General features: G+C 36.6%; 1 protein-coding gene across 2 annotated transcripts in view; it reads right to left on the bottom strand.

Annotated features, from left to right (window-relative positions):
* Positions 1 to 13,040, bottom strand: part of akna (AT-hook transcription factor) — a 29,220-nt gene extending 16,180 nt beyond the window's left edge. The window contains exons 1-6 of one of the 2 annotated variants that reach the window (XM_067424265.1): positions 12,633 to 13,040; positions 8,752 to 9,102; positions 8,373 to 8,541; positions 6,442 to 7,312; positions 5,737 to 6,040; positions 3,260 to 3,334 (exon numbers count right to left, since the gene is read on the bottom strand). In XM_067424265.1, the coding sequence (XP_067280366.1) occupies positions 3,260 to 3,334; positions 5,737 to 6,040; positions 6,442 to 7,312; positions 8,373 to 8,541; positions 8,752 to 8,934 (1,602 nt within the window). In that variant the 5' untranslated portion in view covers positions 8,935 to 9,102; positions 12,633 to 13,040. The remainder of the gene's footprint in view (positions 1 to 3,259; positions 3,335 to 5,736; positions 6,041 to 6,441; positions 7,313 to 8,372; positions 8,542 to 8,751; positions 9,103 to 12,632) is intronic. The other variant, XM_067424266.1, reaches the window with a different exon arrangement.
* Between the last annotated feature and the right edge of the window lie 3,082 nt (positions 13,041 to 16,122).

Below are 16,122 nucleotides of genomic sequence, written 5' to 3' on the forward strand. Positions count from 1 at the left end.
TGTCAGGATAGTAAAGGCCTTCTTTGAACAAAAATGATAGTGAAATTAGCAACCACACTTTCACATAGGTGAAAATCTACTTTGAAAATAATCCAAGACCCATTTCTATACATAATGCCTTGTAATGAGTCCTGTGTAAACACATGTCCCCGATATACTGTATTATAAAATCTCCCTAAATCCATATTTAAATGGGATAATATACTTAAAAAAGTTACATGTGGAGTATGTTTAGGTTCAGGTGGAAGCAATCTTCGGTCTGGATCTGGACTGTGGTACAATAATTGGTGACTTCTGTTTCCCACATATAGTGGGGAAGAACACAACAAGGACTGTTGCCACCCACTGTGTAAATGCTGAGACCATCAGAGAAATACGGCCCTGACTTGCCTGCCCATGTGACAGACCCCTAAGATTTACTGACTAGTGACTAGTGGCTGAACCACAAAGGAGAATGGAGGAGAGACTCACATACGATAAAGGGCTCATAAAACAGGCCATTTAATGACTGTTTTCCACTGCTGGACTCTCTGATAAGACACTGGATAGAGAAATACACCGAAAATACAATGACAGCAGGCTTATAGCCATGCACCTTACACATGCATAATTGTGACCTAATGGGTTTGCATGGTGCCTGAAATCTAATGGGACCGAATGGCTGTCCCCACTTGATAAGCATCCGAGAAACTAAATCACACTTAACATAACCTCAACATGACCCCTAAGTGTTTAGAATAAAATACCACCTATTTTCGACCACAATCTTTATTATTAATGGATCAGTATCAGAAGCAGATCATCAGATATCAATTAACAGTTTTTCTAGCATATGCTTACACAGATTGTGTGTGTGTGTATATGTGTGTATATATATATATATATATATATATATATACACACATACACACACAATCAGGCATAACATTATGCCCATATATAGATCCTAATATTATGTTGGTCCCCTTTTGCTGCCAAAACAGCTGGCACCAAGATGTTAGTCCAGTAAGTTTTGAGGTGGGGCCTCATGGATTGGAATTGTTTGTTCAGCACATCCCACAGATGCTCGATTGGATTGACATCTGGGGAATTTGGAGGCCAAGTCAACACCTCAAACTCATTGTTGTGCTCCTCAAACCATTCCTGAACAATTTTTGCTTTGTGGCAGGGTGCATTACCCTGCTGAAAGAGGCCACAGCTACCAGGGTATACCGTTTCCATGAAAGGGTGTACATGGTCTGCAACAATGCTTAGGTAGGTGGTATGTGTCAATGTAACATCCACATGGATGGCAGGACCCAAGGCTTCCCAGCAGAACATTACCCAAAGCATCACATTGCCTCCACCGGCTTGCCTTCTCCCCATAGTGCATCCTGGTGCCATGTGTACCCCAGGTAAGTGACACACATGTAACTGGCCATCCACTTGAATTTAAAGGAAAACGTGATAAATCAGAACAGTTCAGACCAGACCTTCTTCCATTGCTCCGTGGTCCAGTTCTGATGCTCACATGCCCCATGCTGGCGCTTTCAGTGGTTGACAGGGATCAGCATGGGCAGCCTGATTGGTCTGCGGCTATGCAGCCCCATACACAACAAACTGCGTTGCACTGTGTACTCTGACACCTTTCTATCAGAACCAGCATTAACGTCTTGAGCAATCTGAGCTACAGTAGGCATTGTTTCCCACATGCACAAATGAGCTTTGGCTGCCCATGACCCTGTCACCGGTTCACCACTGTTCCTTCCTTGGACCACTTTTGGTAGATACTGACCACTGCAGACCTGGAACACCACACAAGAGCTGCAGTTTTGGAGATGCTCTGACCCAGTCGTCTAGGCATTACAGTTTGGCCCCTGTCAAACTTAAATCCTTACACTTGCCCATTTTTCCTGCTTCTGACAAAATGTTCACCTGTGGCCAAACATATCCCACCCACACACATAATCAGTGTTATTCACTTCACCTGTCATAATGTTATGCCTGATTGGTTTACATAAACAATACATGTATACAAAGAATTAAAAGAAAACACAATCTGTTTTTAAACTAATTCTTTATTTTCTGCCTGAATTTGAAAAAGCCATTTCCTAATCACACCATTTCAACAGTTTTAACATTCATCACCCACCTCTATTTGTACATTTAAGAAACAAGAACGATTCACTACTAAGGATTACAGTAAATGAAACCTGTCTATCTCAAGCTGTTGTTTCTGTTATAGCAGAAGCAGATGGCCAGGGCATGTGGGGAAAGAGCTTAATACGTATTAGAGCAAATGCAGCTGGAGATGCAAAACCGAACAGAGAAATGGCCAACAATTATTGGCCTAAATAATTACCAACACTGCTCTGTAAAAGATTAAGTACAGCTGAAATTAAGTCAGATAAGGCTGCGACGTGTAACGCTGACCTATTATGTAACAGCGAATGTAAACATGACATCACATCCTGTTTTAATCCTGCCTCAGGCCCAGATTTGTTTTAGGTCACTTTGCTACTTATTTAAGTGACAATGTACTGTGTTTATTAACTGTTTTCAACACTGAGGCAACATACAATCTTATCAGACACATAACAGAGCTCATTTCATCAAAACAAATGAGAATAATAATAATGAAAATGCCTTTTACGCTGTCACATTTAAATATGCAATCATAATTAATTTAATTTTTTTGTAGATTACGTCTTATTGTTTTATTATTTCGTTTAAAAGTAACTGACATGTTATTACTGTATTTGCGCAACAATTTGTGCATTTATTGCATAAAAAATAACGTTAAGTATTTTTTTTAGTTGCATACATTCACCTGTATAATATAAAGTATGCAGGTAATTTAACAATTTGTGCAAATAATGCTTTTGTATGGACACTGCTTATTGCCTCAGTTTGTTTGTTTGCGACTCTTTTTCTGATAGTGTTTGTGTCATCTGAGGTAAACCCTCTCTGCAGGCCTTTTTATTTGTGAAAAAACATCACAATCTGAGACGGCCCTCAGTTTGAAAATGAGCCTGAGCTTCTGTACGGCGGTGCTGCTAGACGGAAGGCTGTGATTATGGCCGTCACAAAAGATATTCTGAATTTATATTGTGTTGACTCAGCCTGAGGAGTCTAAAAATAGCTCTCGTCACCGTCAGAGCAGACGGAGAAAGGAGACTAGCCTGCTGATATGAGGGAGAGCATAGCACTGAATTCCTGTCAACTTTCAAATGAAAAGGGGAAAAAGGACACAATCATAAATACAGTTTGTGAAGCCAACCTTTGCTTCAAGGCGAAGTCGATCAATAGTATTTTCAGCTTCTGCATACTTGGTAAGCAGCCTGTTATAGTCCTCCTGTAAGGTGAGGGAAAAAAAATTATAGACTATTAGCATAATTTCAAAAGTGTTCAGAATGCTGTGCTACCCAGCTTTCGAAAAGTAGTATGTAGTACTACAGCTATAACCTACAACTTTACTCAAAACATAGATCTAGTGCACATTGCAAGGGAAAATGTTTTACACAATGCAATTCACTTATACTTCCCTATTTAATGTGAACAATGAACAATATGAATATCAACCAATATTTTAACATCTCAGACTACTAAAAGTTAAGATACTTTTACATAAAGCAAGAAAGGTATTTCCAAAATGATCAAACATCAATATAGAGAGACATGTGACAGCATGTAGCATATTATAGTTTAAAGGGTTTATTGTGGCATTTAGTTTCATATTCATGCACATAATACAATACATGGAAAAGTTAGTGTTCAGTAAGATTGTTAAAAATAAAATAAAAAATAATAATAATAATATTTCACAATATTACTATTTTACTGTATTTTTAATTAAATAAACTCAGCCTCAGGGAACATAAGAGAACATTTAAATGGGTCATGAGAGATTTCTTTTTATTATTTTAATGTTCCTTGAAGTTCAAAAAAAAAATATATATACCCGAGTAAAAAATATTTAACCCTCATCCTCTCTGAAATTAATAAAATGTTTTTTGAAAATATTAATCCACATAAAACCATAATTTACAGACAGCGCATTATGAAATAATTTCCTTATGGTTTGTGATACAACTGCTGTCAGATCCAATACAGCTGGCTGCTTAATCTTTTAACAACCGTTTCTTTGCGAACTCTCCATTAATCTGTGCCTCGCTTACAAAACAAAATGCTCTCTGAACAAACAAAGTCCTCCGTCGTTATCCAGGATGCCATTAACATAAAACAACTTTTTAACAACCATTAACATGAAACAATTGTTTTTGAAGCTTGTATCCTTCTAGACTCTGTACAGACGCAAGTGAGCTGTTTAAACTGAATACGCGTCAAAGTGAATGTTCTTTCACACTTTCTTTTGTCCTGTTGTCGGCACATGCGTGTGGAGTATGCCAGAAACTGAACATGCATCTGTATACTGTATCCAGTGTAGACAGCGTCAGTGATTATAATGGGTTATTTGCTCTTGACTTGACGCTCACATTCAGTGAGAGCAAATGTCAGCCGTTAAGTGACAATGCTAGTGGATTCGTCTATGTGATGTCACAGATGTTGTAACATCAAAACAAGCTATTTTTGGAGTTAAAAAAATATGTATAATGAGGAGGACATTTTAAACATACCCTGGAATGATTTGAAACTATGTTAAATTGTTCTCTGATATCTACATAGAGGGTATGTAGCTTATTTAAAGTCAAAAATTGTCCAGTTACATTTTTACAGGTCCATTTACAACCCTAGAAATTGTCACTAGGATGTAATGCTCTGTTTTTGCCATATTTGGAAGGGTCGAGAATATTAATCCAGAGTTCTGCTCTGATTGGCTGTTTCACTGCACCAATGACAGCTAACACATCTATACCCTCCGTCATGGCAATGATTTGACAATGATAGCTTCTTAACTTTGAATCACGAACTGAACTGGGTAGCGCTTAAATATGTTGTTTGTACAATAATGTTACAGTTTGACAGTAGAGTACTGATTTATAAGTCGATTTATTTAGCCAAACAAAGTAATGTAGAAGCCACTCAAAATTGTCAGTGTCACGTTTATTACTCATCCGCGGCAAAATAATCATACTTCAGTTCTCAAAAATGTATATTTATTTAACAAATTGACTAGAAGCCTTGTCAAAAGACTATCGTTTCAACTTAGATGGTGAAGAAGGTGCCGTTAGCTACAAGGCTCGAGTAAGCGATCTGTAAGCAACTAAACAGTAGTAGTAAACGTAGTTAGCTTCTGAGTTATGTGTTAATGATGAAATATATGCTCATTTAGATTTCATTTAAATCCGTCAAAAGGGATCGACATACATATCGGCATGCAAATGTTGGGGGCGTACATATTAAGGATCCCAGCGGTTGCGTCACATGTGGCATGTCACATGTTATGTTGAATATAGCCTGTTTTTTTTGCGGTGTTTTTCACAAACAAGATTTACATATAAAGGAGGGGGCAATGGGGTTTGAGACTTCCTGTATGTGATGTCCATGTACTGAACTCTTTTTATTTAACTATGGCAAGTTTAATTCAATTTTCCATTCTAGGGCATCTTTAAGATATAAAACTTACGCTATGTTTTAATAGTACAAAGACCTCAAAAGGCAATTGATTTTTCATGTCATGACCCCTTTAAAAAATCTCTCTATTCCCAAACTTTTGAGTGGTACTGTATACTATGCAGTGTGCAGTAAATAGTATACCAAGTTCATTCTGAACAGTGTTAACTTCTCTTTACGTACCTGCAGCTGCTGCACCAGTGTGCTGGCCTGCTGGGGGCAGCGGAACTCCTCTGGTATTGTACTGTGCAGACGCTTGTGGGTCCCACTGGTGGAGGGACTTGCTGGAGACCAATCAGAGCTGCTCAACAGGACCTCTCTCACTATCTCAGCAGGAGATTTGAACACTACAGGAAGATCTGGGTGTGAAGTTCTATCATGAGGGGGTCTACAGCTTTTAGGAGGTTTGTATTCACTCTTTTTCGGGAAACAAACCCTTGGCTCCACTTTGGAGAAATCAGGTAAGGGGTGACTCAGCAGTCCTTTCCTAAGAATACATACACAGCAATAATTTACAAAAATACAACAAATAACATTTTCAACATTATTTTAAAGAAATACATACATATTAAATAAATGTATATATACTTTTATAAATTATTTGTTGTATTATTTGCATATAAATATATTATATACTGATAAATAAAAAAAAACTTTTACCCCTGGTTTCACAGACAAGGCTTATGATAGTTGTTTGTCTCATGTTTTGTCTCTTCTTGAGTTCAATGTTTTTTTCTAAAGGATGTTTCTAAAAGCTACTTAAATGTCCTAATTAAACTAAGGCCTTAACCTGGCTTTATCTAAGCCCTGTTTGTGAAACCAGGCTTTATTTTATTTAGGGGTCAAATTTTTTCATATGAATTTGTGTTTGTCTATTTTTAATCTCACCTGATATCATCTGGATCAGTATGAGAGGTTTTGTGGTTCTTCATTGCTGAAGATCGGTGACGTGTGGGTGGTGGCGAGTGCTCTGAGGGGGAGACGCTTGCTTTAGAATTGCACTGTGCTGGAATGGAAACCTGATCATCGCAGGAAGCAGGGTTTGTTTTTCTGGGAGAGGGCGTTGAAGGCTGCAGGTTGTGGTTAGGACTGTGTAACTTTCTTTCTAATTTTTCTTCACTCATTCTATCTTGGTACATTTCTCCCACACTGGTTTTCATGAGAGGGTTTCTTGGTGAAGCTTGAGGTGTGATCTTGCATTTAATCTCCTCCTCTTTTGATCTAACTGTGTGGTATGTTTTAGGGACAGGACTCTGATGAGTGCTAAGAGATGACTTTGCCCAAATGTCTAGCTCTGGAAATGTCTCAGCTTCAATATCACAGTTATTCATCATTTCCTCTGAGGACAAACAGGGAAAACTGATGGGATCAGAAGTGTTTCTAAAGGAACAATGTGAAACAGGGAGAAAATGCCCATCAGTTTCCTTGAGTTCACCATAATCTCTTTGCTCAGAATGGTCTGGGACTCCTGAAATTTGATTGTTTTGGGGAATCTCAGTCATTTTGTGACTAAAATCTAGGCTCTTCACCACTCCAAACTTAGATGCCATCTCTTCTGTGACAGGAAATGTTTGGTCCATGAATCTCCGAGCACCTTCATGTGTGTCCTTCTCTTCATCTGTCACGTATAACGGTGTCTCTCTCTCTGGAAAAGACTTTAATTTGTGCCTTTGGATTGCTGGACTTGCTGTACTATCCTCATCATCAGTCCAATCTTCCAACAAAACACTCTGGTCTTCATCTGATCTGTGTTCTTCCTCTAAAAAAAGACAATGAAATGAATGAAAACCAATTAGACCAAATGGTCTATTTTTATTATACTTACACTACTGTTCAAAAGTTTGGGGTTGGCAAGAGTATTTAAAGTCTGTGTAAAGGCAATTCAAAGATTTTGTTTCTAAACACATTATTAATATTAGAAATGTATTACTGAAAACACATTACAAAGTCTCTGAACTATGTAGTACTAATTTGTGGAGTTAGACTGGTAAACAGTTTTCACAATGTTTGAGTTCAGGATGTTTTGGGCTAAAATCATGGCTCGATGATGCACTGGAGCCACTGAGCATATTGCCCCTCCTATAAGATCAATGGTTCACCCGCTTAATCACGAGTTACTGTCATTACTGTTAGTTACTACAGCCTTCCTACAGTTTCCTAGCTAGCTATGCCTTCGTCACATACATATACATACATATTAGGCCTATCTAGTTGCAATAATTTACAAAACAACCTGGTCTCATTTAAATTTCCTAAAAAAGATAACATCAAGAAGAGGTGGATTCATTTTGTGAAGAGCCGCCTTGATGGAGAGCTAAGGATCACCACCAACACTGCCTTTGCAGTAAACATTTTACATCAGATATTTTACAAACTTTCAAAATATTTTACAAATCCCACAACTGGCATTCACTGATAATCCGCTGTTACTGGTGATTGGGCCTGAACCGACTATTTCCCATCTCGGCCTTCATTCTCCTGTCCCGCCAACATCTGATGCCATAGCCCATAACATTTTTCTGTGGTGTGACAAACTCAGAACACATATTTAATATTGCCTTTACACTGACTAATGTTTTTGAAAGAAGTCTCTTATGCTCACAGAGGCTAAACATATATTTGATCGAAAATTCAGTTTTGTGAAATATTATTACAATTTTAAATTACTTTTCTATTTTAATCTATATTAAAATGTAATTTATTCCTGTAAAAACTGGAGTAATGACAGCTAAACATTCAGCTTCTGAAGGATCATGTGACTGATGATGATAGCTTTATGCTACTAAACGCAGTTGTGGGTGTTTAAGTGAGTCCTTTACGCAGAGATGCAGAGCAGCAGTCGTCTCCAGTGGTCTGCGAGAGCGGCCCTGAGTCTAGCAGCTCACTCAGATGACAGCTTATCGCCTCTAGTGCAGGTGGAGGCCTATGCTCAGGCTCAGGGGTCTTCATGTCCCACAACAGGTCCTCTGCAATCTCCTCCTCTCCTCCCTGATTTAGAGAATCACAATATGCTTATTAAACAGTTAAGCAGCATTATTCAAAAATGAGGGCATATTAATTGATAAAAAATATTTCTAATTAAATGCATTTGTCCTTTGACAAGCATTTTTAGGTGTAATGAATGAAGAGTCCTGGTGAGACTGCTCTAAATGACCAATAAATGGGAAGCTATCAGTCAGACATCTCTGATGTCCTCACCTCCTGCTGCCCTTGACTCTCTGCCAGACCAATGATGCCATTTTCATCCATCTGGCTTTGGAAGTCCTCATCAGCGTCTTCATCCCAGCCAAAGTCTGACCCCTCTGGGCTCGAGGGAGAGGGGTACGCTGGGGCTGGTGTCCACACTAGAACCCCTGCAGTGGTACCTCTGCTCCGCTCCATTACCTTGCTCTTTATCTCTCTCTCTTATTCCACCTTGAACTCCTGAACCACCCGCACCTCCTCCGGATTGACACTGAGTTCTTCTCTCATGGTTGACCAATTACGAATGTTTTCATGAACAGGCTACATAATGTCCACTTATAGGTCATCAAGGTGATTAAACACAATCTAAAAAAAATACACACACACAAAAACAACCTTGACATTGAACAATTGATGCATCACCTTTCATGCTCTTCTGAGAAATAAAGCGGTATTAAAGGGAAAATTGTCATAATTTACTCAACAACCTGTATGAGTTTCTTTGTTCTGTATGAGTTATATATATATATATATATATATATATATATATATATATATATGTGTGATATATATATGTGTGATATATATATGTGTGTGTATTTAACATAAGAAAGAAACAGGTTCACAGGTTTAGAACAACTTGAGGGTGAGTTAATTATGACCATTTTTATTTTTGGGTATCCCTTTAAGAAAAACCCCCAAAACAAACTAAATTAATTATCAAAAATAAATAACTAAAAAATCAATTCAAACTGGAGAAAAAAAAAAAGAGATGAATAAAGAGAACCAGTCTAAGTGAACATACCCTTAACTAAGCATCTGTGTAACTCCTTACAATAGTCTAATTAATGCTGTCATTCATGTACTGAAGCTCAGTGCTAATTGAGCATGATGAAAGGCTACACAAAGTCTGTAAACAGCTGCTCTCAAGTGGATCCAAAAAACATCTGAATAACGTAGCTCTTCACCTGCTTCATAAGCCCTGAAAAGGAGCAACTGAGCGCACATGTACAAAAACAAATATTGTCTTTAAGTTGAAATGTCTATTTTTTTATGCTCATACTTATCCACTAAAATGATGATTCTGAAATTGCATATAAATGCCTTTATAACTGCCCTATCAGCTTATTTAAGTGTATAGCCCATACATTTTGACATCAAGGCTGGGAAAAAAGGTACTTAGTATTATTTATTTTTTAAAATACCTAGTTAGTAAAGTAACTTTTACTTAGCGTAATGTTACTTAGTTACGTTAGCATTATGTTACTTTTGCTCTTTTTCTGGGCCGGGCTTGGTTAATTGTTTTTTGATAACAAAAAAGTACTATTTTGGCAAATTTAAAGGCCCTTGCACACCAAATGATCTATATCTAATATTCTAAACTCATTATTGCTTATTAGTATCGTTGATTTGTATCATCAAATGTCAGCAGCAAAGACATTGGATAATAAAGTGAGATTAAATGTATAAAGTTTGTGTAATTTAACACATTTAAATACAAAGTTTGCAATTCACAGTTTTTATTCATTTTGAGGAATACTGAATATGTTTTTGTGCAAGTAAGATGTCTAGAGAACAACAAAAACCATTATGTTTAAACAGTGCACACAACGCCTCTGCACTTTACATAAATCTGCAAAAATATGAAGTATGCTGCAAAACAACATCACATTATGATCGCATAACGAATCGTCAGAACAAAGTTAAATCAAGGCTTGGTTTCTTATATCGGAATAGATCTGCGTTTACTCAGTCATCCAAGAAATATCTTGTTGAAACTACTTTTACCGTTATTTGACTACAGAGACATAGTTTATAGAAATGCTCGCAAAAATTACTCTTGAACAATTAGATGATTAAAAAGCCGGTATATGAACAAATCAGTGCTGAATAAATAAAATTCGGAAAAAACATTTTTAATTGACCTTGGTCAAGCTTTTTTTATTTTTTTTTGTTTGGTAAAACAATAAGCAAACAACAGTCTGGCAGGTAAATGGTGTGTGGAGTTTGTTCTTAAAAACAACCCACAACCTTCACAGGCCCCTTGGTTGCCATGATGACCACACAACAACAATCTCTGCCATGCCTTGCCGGTCACAGGCATCAAAGCATCATTCTAAGAACAGCCAATCAGCATTCAGAACACTGCTTCATGGCAAAGATGATTAGCTGGGGAAGAACTTTCCTACTGAACTATAAGAAAAGAACAGTTCCATTGTCAAGACTAAATTTTGGTTACAATCCTCAAATTGTGACACTGCCACAATCAGAGCAAAGCAGTGAATACTTGTCATTTTAAAAATCAAAACAAGGGCATTAGGTGTAAGATACAGACCCTGATGAAATGGCACAGACCCTGAAAAGCCCAGAATTCTTGCAGGTTTCGTCATGAACTACAATAAAAGATTCCTGTCGTCATGTCCTGTGTGTAGCAGACCTATTAGTGTGGGTGAAACTTTTGTTTGTTGCAAGCAACTTTTCCACAGAGACTACAAACCGTAGCAATCTGTCAGCGGCATCCTCCGCCAGCATGCACACAAACATACTCGCCGAGGGAGTCTGCTAATCTCCTGAGTGCAGTGTATTCTGCAGCATACGCTAATTAACTGCTTGTCTAGATCTCCATCATCCATTCAGCAAACCTGTGGTGAGCTCAGCCAAAAGCAACACGTATCCTATATATAGATCATTCACTGTTACTGCACTTAATAGGCTACATAACAGCGGCCACACACACAGCGCTGAACAGGATTAATAAGACGAACAGTGAGCCCTAAAGCTCCTTATGGGCCAAGATCCACAGTGTCTGAGGAAGAATATTTGTGTTGTGATCAGACAGGCCACACTATCATTTCTAATGTCAGTGCAATGAAATTAATGTGCCAAAACTTTCAAAACTTGAGCATCTCATCTGGGTTGATTTGGCAGGTTTGGGATTATGTGACCATCATTTGAAAAAGAGTCAGTTAAAAGACTTTCACATACATGTTTAAGAAATGTAAGAAACAATTTTTATATAAATATATATATATATATATATATATATATATATATATATATATATATATATATATATATATATATATATATACACACACACACGTAAATATATACATGTATGTTGTGTGTGTGTGTATGAAATATACATAATGATTATACACAGCACACACATATATATTATGTAAACAGAAAACTTATTTTGGATGCGATTAACTGATTTGACAGCATTAAAATATACAATATTTATAAATAAAATAATGTAAATGTAATGTTAGGCTATATTATTTTCTAATGATTAAACATACTCATAGCATATATCACATAACATAAATATTTTATTTATTTATTATATTCATTATAACATACTAATATAAAGGCTAGCTACATTGAATGCGTATAAATTAATTATACAATAATCGTAAATGCTGTTTATAATAGTTTTATATGGTATATTATCCTGTTACGATATTATGTTCAATACTTCATGTCATGTAAACTACCATTTACTGTTTAATAACTTGTTTTACTTATTCTGCTTTATTTTAGCATCATGTCAGCTACGATTTATTTTGAACAGCATATTGCATAATTCTGTCTGTGTAGTAGTAACTAACAAAAATGAATAAACATATCCAGCTACTGTTAAATATTGTATAAATATTCATAGCCTACTGTAGGAAGTTCTTGTTTTTGTCTAGTTAAGAGTGGAAAGCATTTTTAAAATTTGGCTAAAGAGTAGAAAGAGAGGTTTAACCTGTTGATCAAGAGCAAAAGCCCGTTGGAAAGTTGCGAATGTGCACGCTAAATTAGTCGTACTTTGACGCATACAATCTGTTATTATGGACTTTAATAAACAAGCAGCGTTGCACAGACTTTAATATTTTACGATTCCTTACCTTGAACATCTACAAACAGCGCTTTTCATGTGAACTTCAGACTGTTGCCTTGAGAACGGCACACAGACTAGCACCACCAGCCCGTCCCTCCATCACCAAGCGACGAGACAAACATGGACTTCTCATCTGTTTCTTGACAAATGCCTGCATCTCAAGCTTCCAGGTTCCTTTTACTTTTGTTTTTGGTTCAGCGTGAGCGGATCTCGCGTGTTTTGTTGCTCGCAGGAGCCAAAATCTCTATAACTCACTCCACGCGACTAGTTTTTTTCCCCACTTCATACTTACAAATTCAAATACAGAGCGAAAATGTCAATATTTTTGTATTCTGGAGTGGAAAACTTCTTCTTTACCTTCCAGAAAACCCCCTAAGAAGCTACAACAAAGACGCAGGATTAATTAATTATTCAGCATAAACTAAGAAGAGCGAGACGTTGATTTGAGGGCGGGGCTTCGTTGTCAAAATCAACAGAACGCTGGATTGGGAGTTTTGATTGGCTTAACAGGGAGGAGGGCGGGGTTAAAAAGACCCCTAAACTCCACATAACAGCACATTTTCTCTTTAACTTTATGAGCTATCTCTCTTTTTAACTGTATACTGACAGAGCAACAAGCTTATTTTTATAGGCATAAATCAACCATAGAAATCAAAGCACTGCAAAACGTTTGTTGTGATACCATTATCAGCCACATGATGGAGCCATATAACGGCTTTTTAATTAAACTCTAGTATGTAACGTTACGTTAGCTCTGTAGCTGTAGAAATATTCCCGCACATTCTAAACATGTATTATGATTACAGCATTTTTGGAGCACAAGAAAATACCATTGTAGTAGTAGTATATAGTATTACAATCCACTGGTTCCACAGTAAAAAACAAACAAAGAAACAAAAACATTATATTTATTCATATGGCAATAATATAGCGTTTTTATAGGGCTACATTCTTAAAAATCTCACGCTGATGTTGTACTTTTTTTTACTTAAATTTCAATTTTTTTTGAACACAAACATATGCTAGACAAAAACATAAAACCTATATGCACAATGAAGCCTGCAATCAATTATTTCCTCATATGTTTTATTCCTCCAGCCCTATATGCTGTATGGTTAATGAGGCTTTCTATTTGCATTGTACACCTCTAATGGTTTTCTCTGTGGTTTGACACCTAATGAATGAGAAACCACATGATGTCTCCTGTTTGCAGACATAACCAGTCCAGATAATCATGTGTTTGTGTGTGTATGAATTGGTTTGATCAAATGGTTTTCAAGGCACGTACGCTACAAGGGAATTACTTCATATTTTAGTGAGAAGGGACAAGGCCTATTAATTTTACATGATCTCACTGATTATAGTTAATGAAATCTGTACCTGCCACAAAGCACCAGAAAACTGGTAAGATGAAGAATGGAAAGACAAAGGGGTTATTTATCTTTCTTTTTTTCCCCGGCACGTTATCTTTATTGGAAAATAAAACACACGTTCTGTATAAATACCATGGCTGTGTAGTCTTCTCTTTAAACTGTACAAGAGGCAGGCAGACAGGAACAAAGGCAGCGGTTTGTTCAGGTACAACAACTGTAAAAGGAATAAAAGAATAAAAGAATAAAGTGAATAAGCACGTGGTTCGGGAAAATGAGGCTATAATGTGTCAATGTTAAAACACGAATGCTTCTTAAGGGGAATTATTTGGAATGCAGAGAGCTCAAGCAGAAATTTCTCTCAAATGCCGTCAGTCACAACACCAGCAAGATGACGGTTCTTAAACTTTATCTTCTTCACTTAGGACGGCCAAGACATGTCACTTATGAAGTCATAAGCTTTCAAAAACCATTTAAACCTGCATTTGGCACTCTCCACAACACTCCACTTTGGTATCCCATTTTTTTTTTAAAGCATTACCCTTATTTTCTGTTATATCCTTCACCAAATGCAATCTGGCCCGTCCCACCTCAAAGGTCATGACCTTATTAACGTTATCCAAGAATCAGAAACATAAATCACAATTTTAACATGTTCAATCAATTACATTCACTGTGGTAAAACAAACCATAATATTTATCTTGCTCACAAACCTACTACTAAATGATTTTTCTGCCATTACATTTTTTCATACATTCTTTAACGATTTGACATCCAAGAAGAACTCTCATTCAATTTTCTCAATTATTATAAATTGAGACGACTGTATTCGTCAAGCTCAACCTTCAACCCTGTTATCCACGTTAATCAATTTTTATTAATAACATTTTATTCCAAGCATGACAGTTTAGTGTCAGGGTAAATCTGCAATGCTGTTTGTAATTTTGGTGGTTTTGTTTTCATTTTTTAATCTAATTGTTCTTTTTTATTCAATGCTTATTGGTTGATAATCAATTATTTTCATTTATTATTTATATAATATTATAGTATTTATTATTTTAGCTTTTATTTTAATATTTACATTTTTAATCTTTAATCTTAGTAGCTAATTTTGTGCTTTTGTTATTTTTTTTAAAAAGTTTTTATTTAAATTACTCAAAATGTTTTATTACAGTAGTTACTGATAATGACACATTTAACTGTACTTATGTTACCAAATTTTGCTAACAAGGTTGTAAAAATGGCGAACCTCACTGAAAATGGACAGAAAATAAAGCTTCTTTGACTGAAGTTGAAAATCAACAAATAAGCATCATGTATTTTTGTAAGACTGAGGCTGAATCCTGAACATGCGATCTTGATTCTGTTTGGGGACTGTTTATACATTCTGTTTGAGAATGTTTATGTGTATCTGAAGGTCGGTACGGTCAGACATGCTTTGCTCTTTGATCTGTTTTTCCATCCACCTATGAAAAAACACAGGTGGCTCCAGACGTGTGCTGCACAGGACTGATCTCCATATGAAGAGCTGCATCGGTGGAATGAGATGCGGTGCAAAGACGCCCCCTCCCCCCGCCCTCCTCGGATACCTTTCATACTGATACCTTTGTGCATTCAGGACATTGCCATGAACGTTCTCCGTGGGATGAGCACTGAAGCAATGTTTTGACAAAAGAGTACATGTCATCCCTAACGCTGTCAGACAGGTGTGTGCAGAACTGAGATTTCAAGGAAGAAGATTCCATTGGAAAAATGCTTTACTGCATTCAGATGACTTATTCAAGTGCACATATACCCAACTGGGGGAAGTAAAAGAGATGAGGATAAAACGAATATGCAATAAGCAAAACAAACAAGAGATCAAAATCTGAGCAGCAAATTCATTAGGTTTGTTATGCAACACGTTGGTATAGTCATTCAGATTCGTCTTTCCACTGAGAACCTCGGCGACACAAAGGAAAAGATTTCAAGATAATTTTACCTTCTTGATATTATCTTTGTTTTTTTTTGTTTTTGCTTTTTTCTTACAAATAATGTACCTAAAATATATAGATATACCATATATACACTGTTCAAATGTCTGAGTCTAACAAGCAACACACTGTGTGAAGGTTTGTAGAGGAGTG

This window comes from Pseudorasbora parva, chromosome 18 (assembly GCF_024679245.1).
Source record: "Pseudorasbora parva isolate DD20220531a chromosome 18, ASM2467924v1, whole genome shotgun sequence".
Taxonomy (NCBI): Eukaryota; Metazoa; Chordata; class Actinopteri; order Cypriniformes; family Gobionidae; genus Pseudorasbora; species Pseudorasbora parva.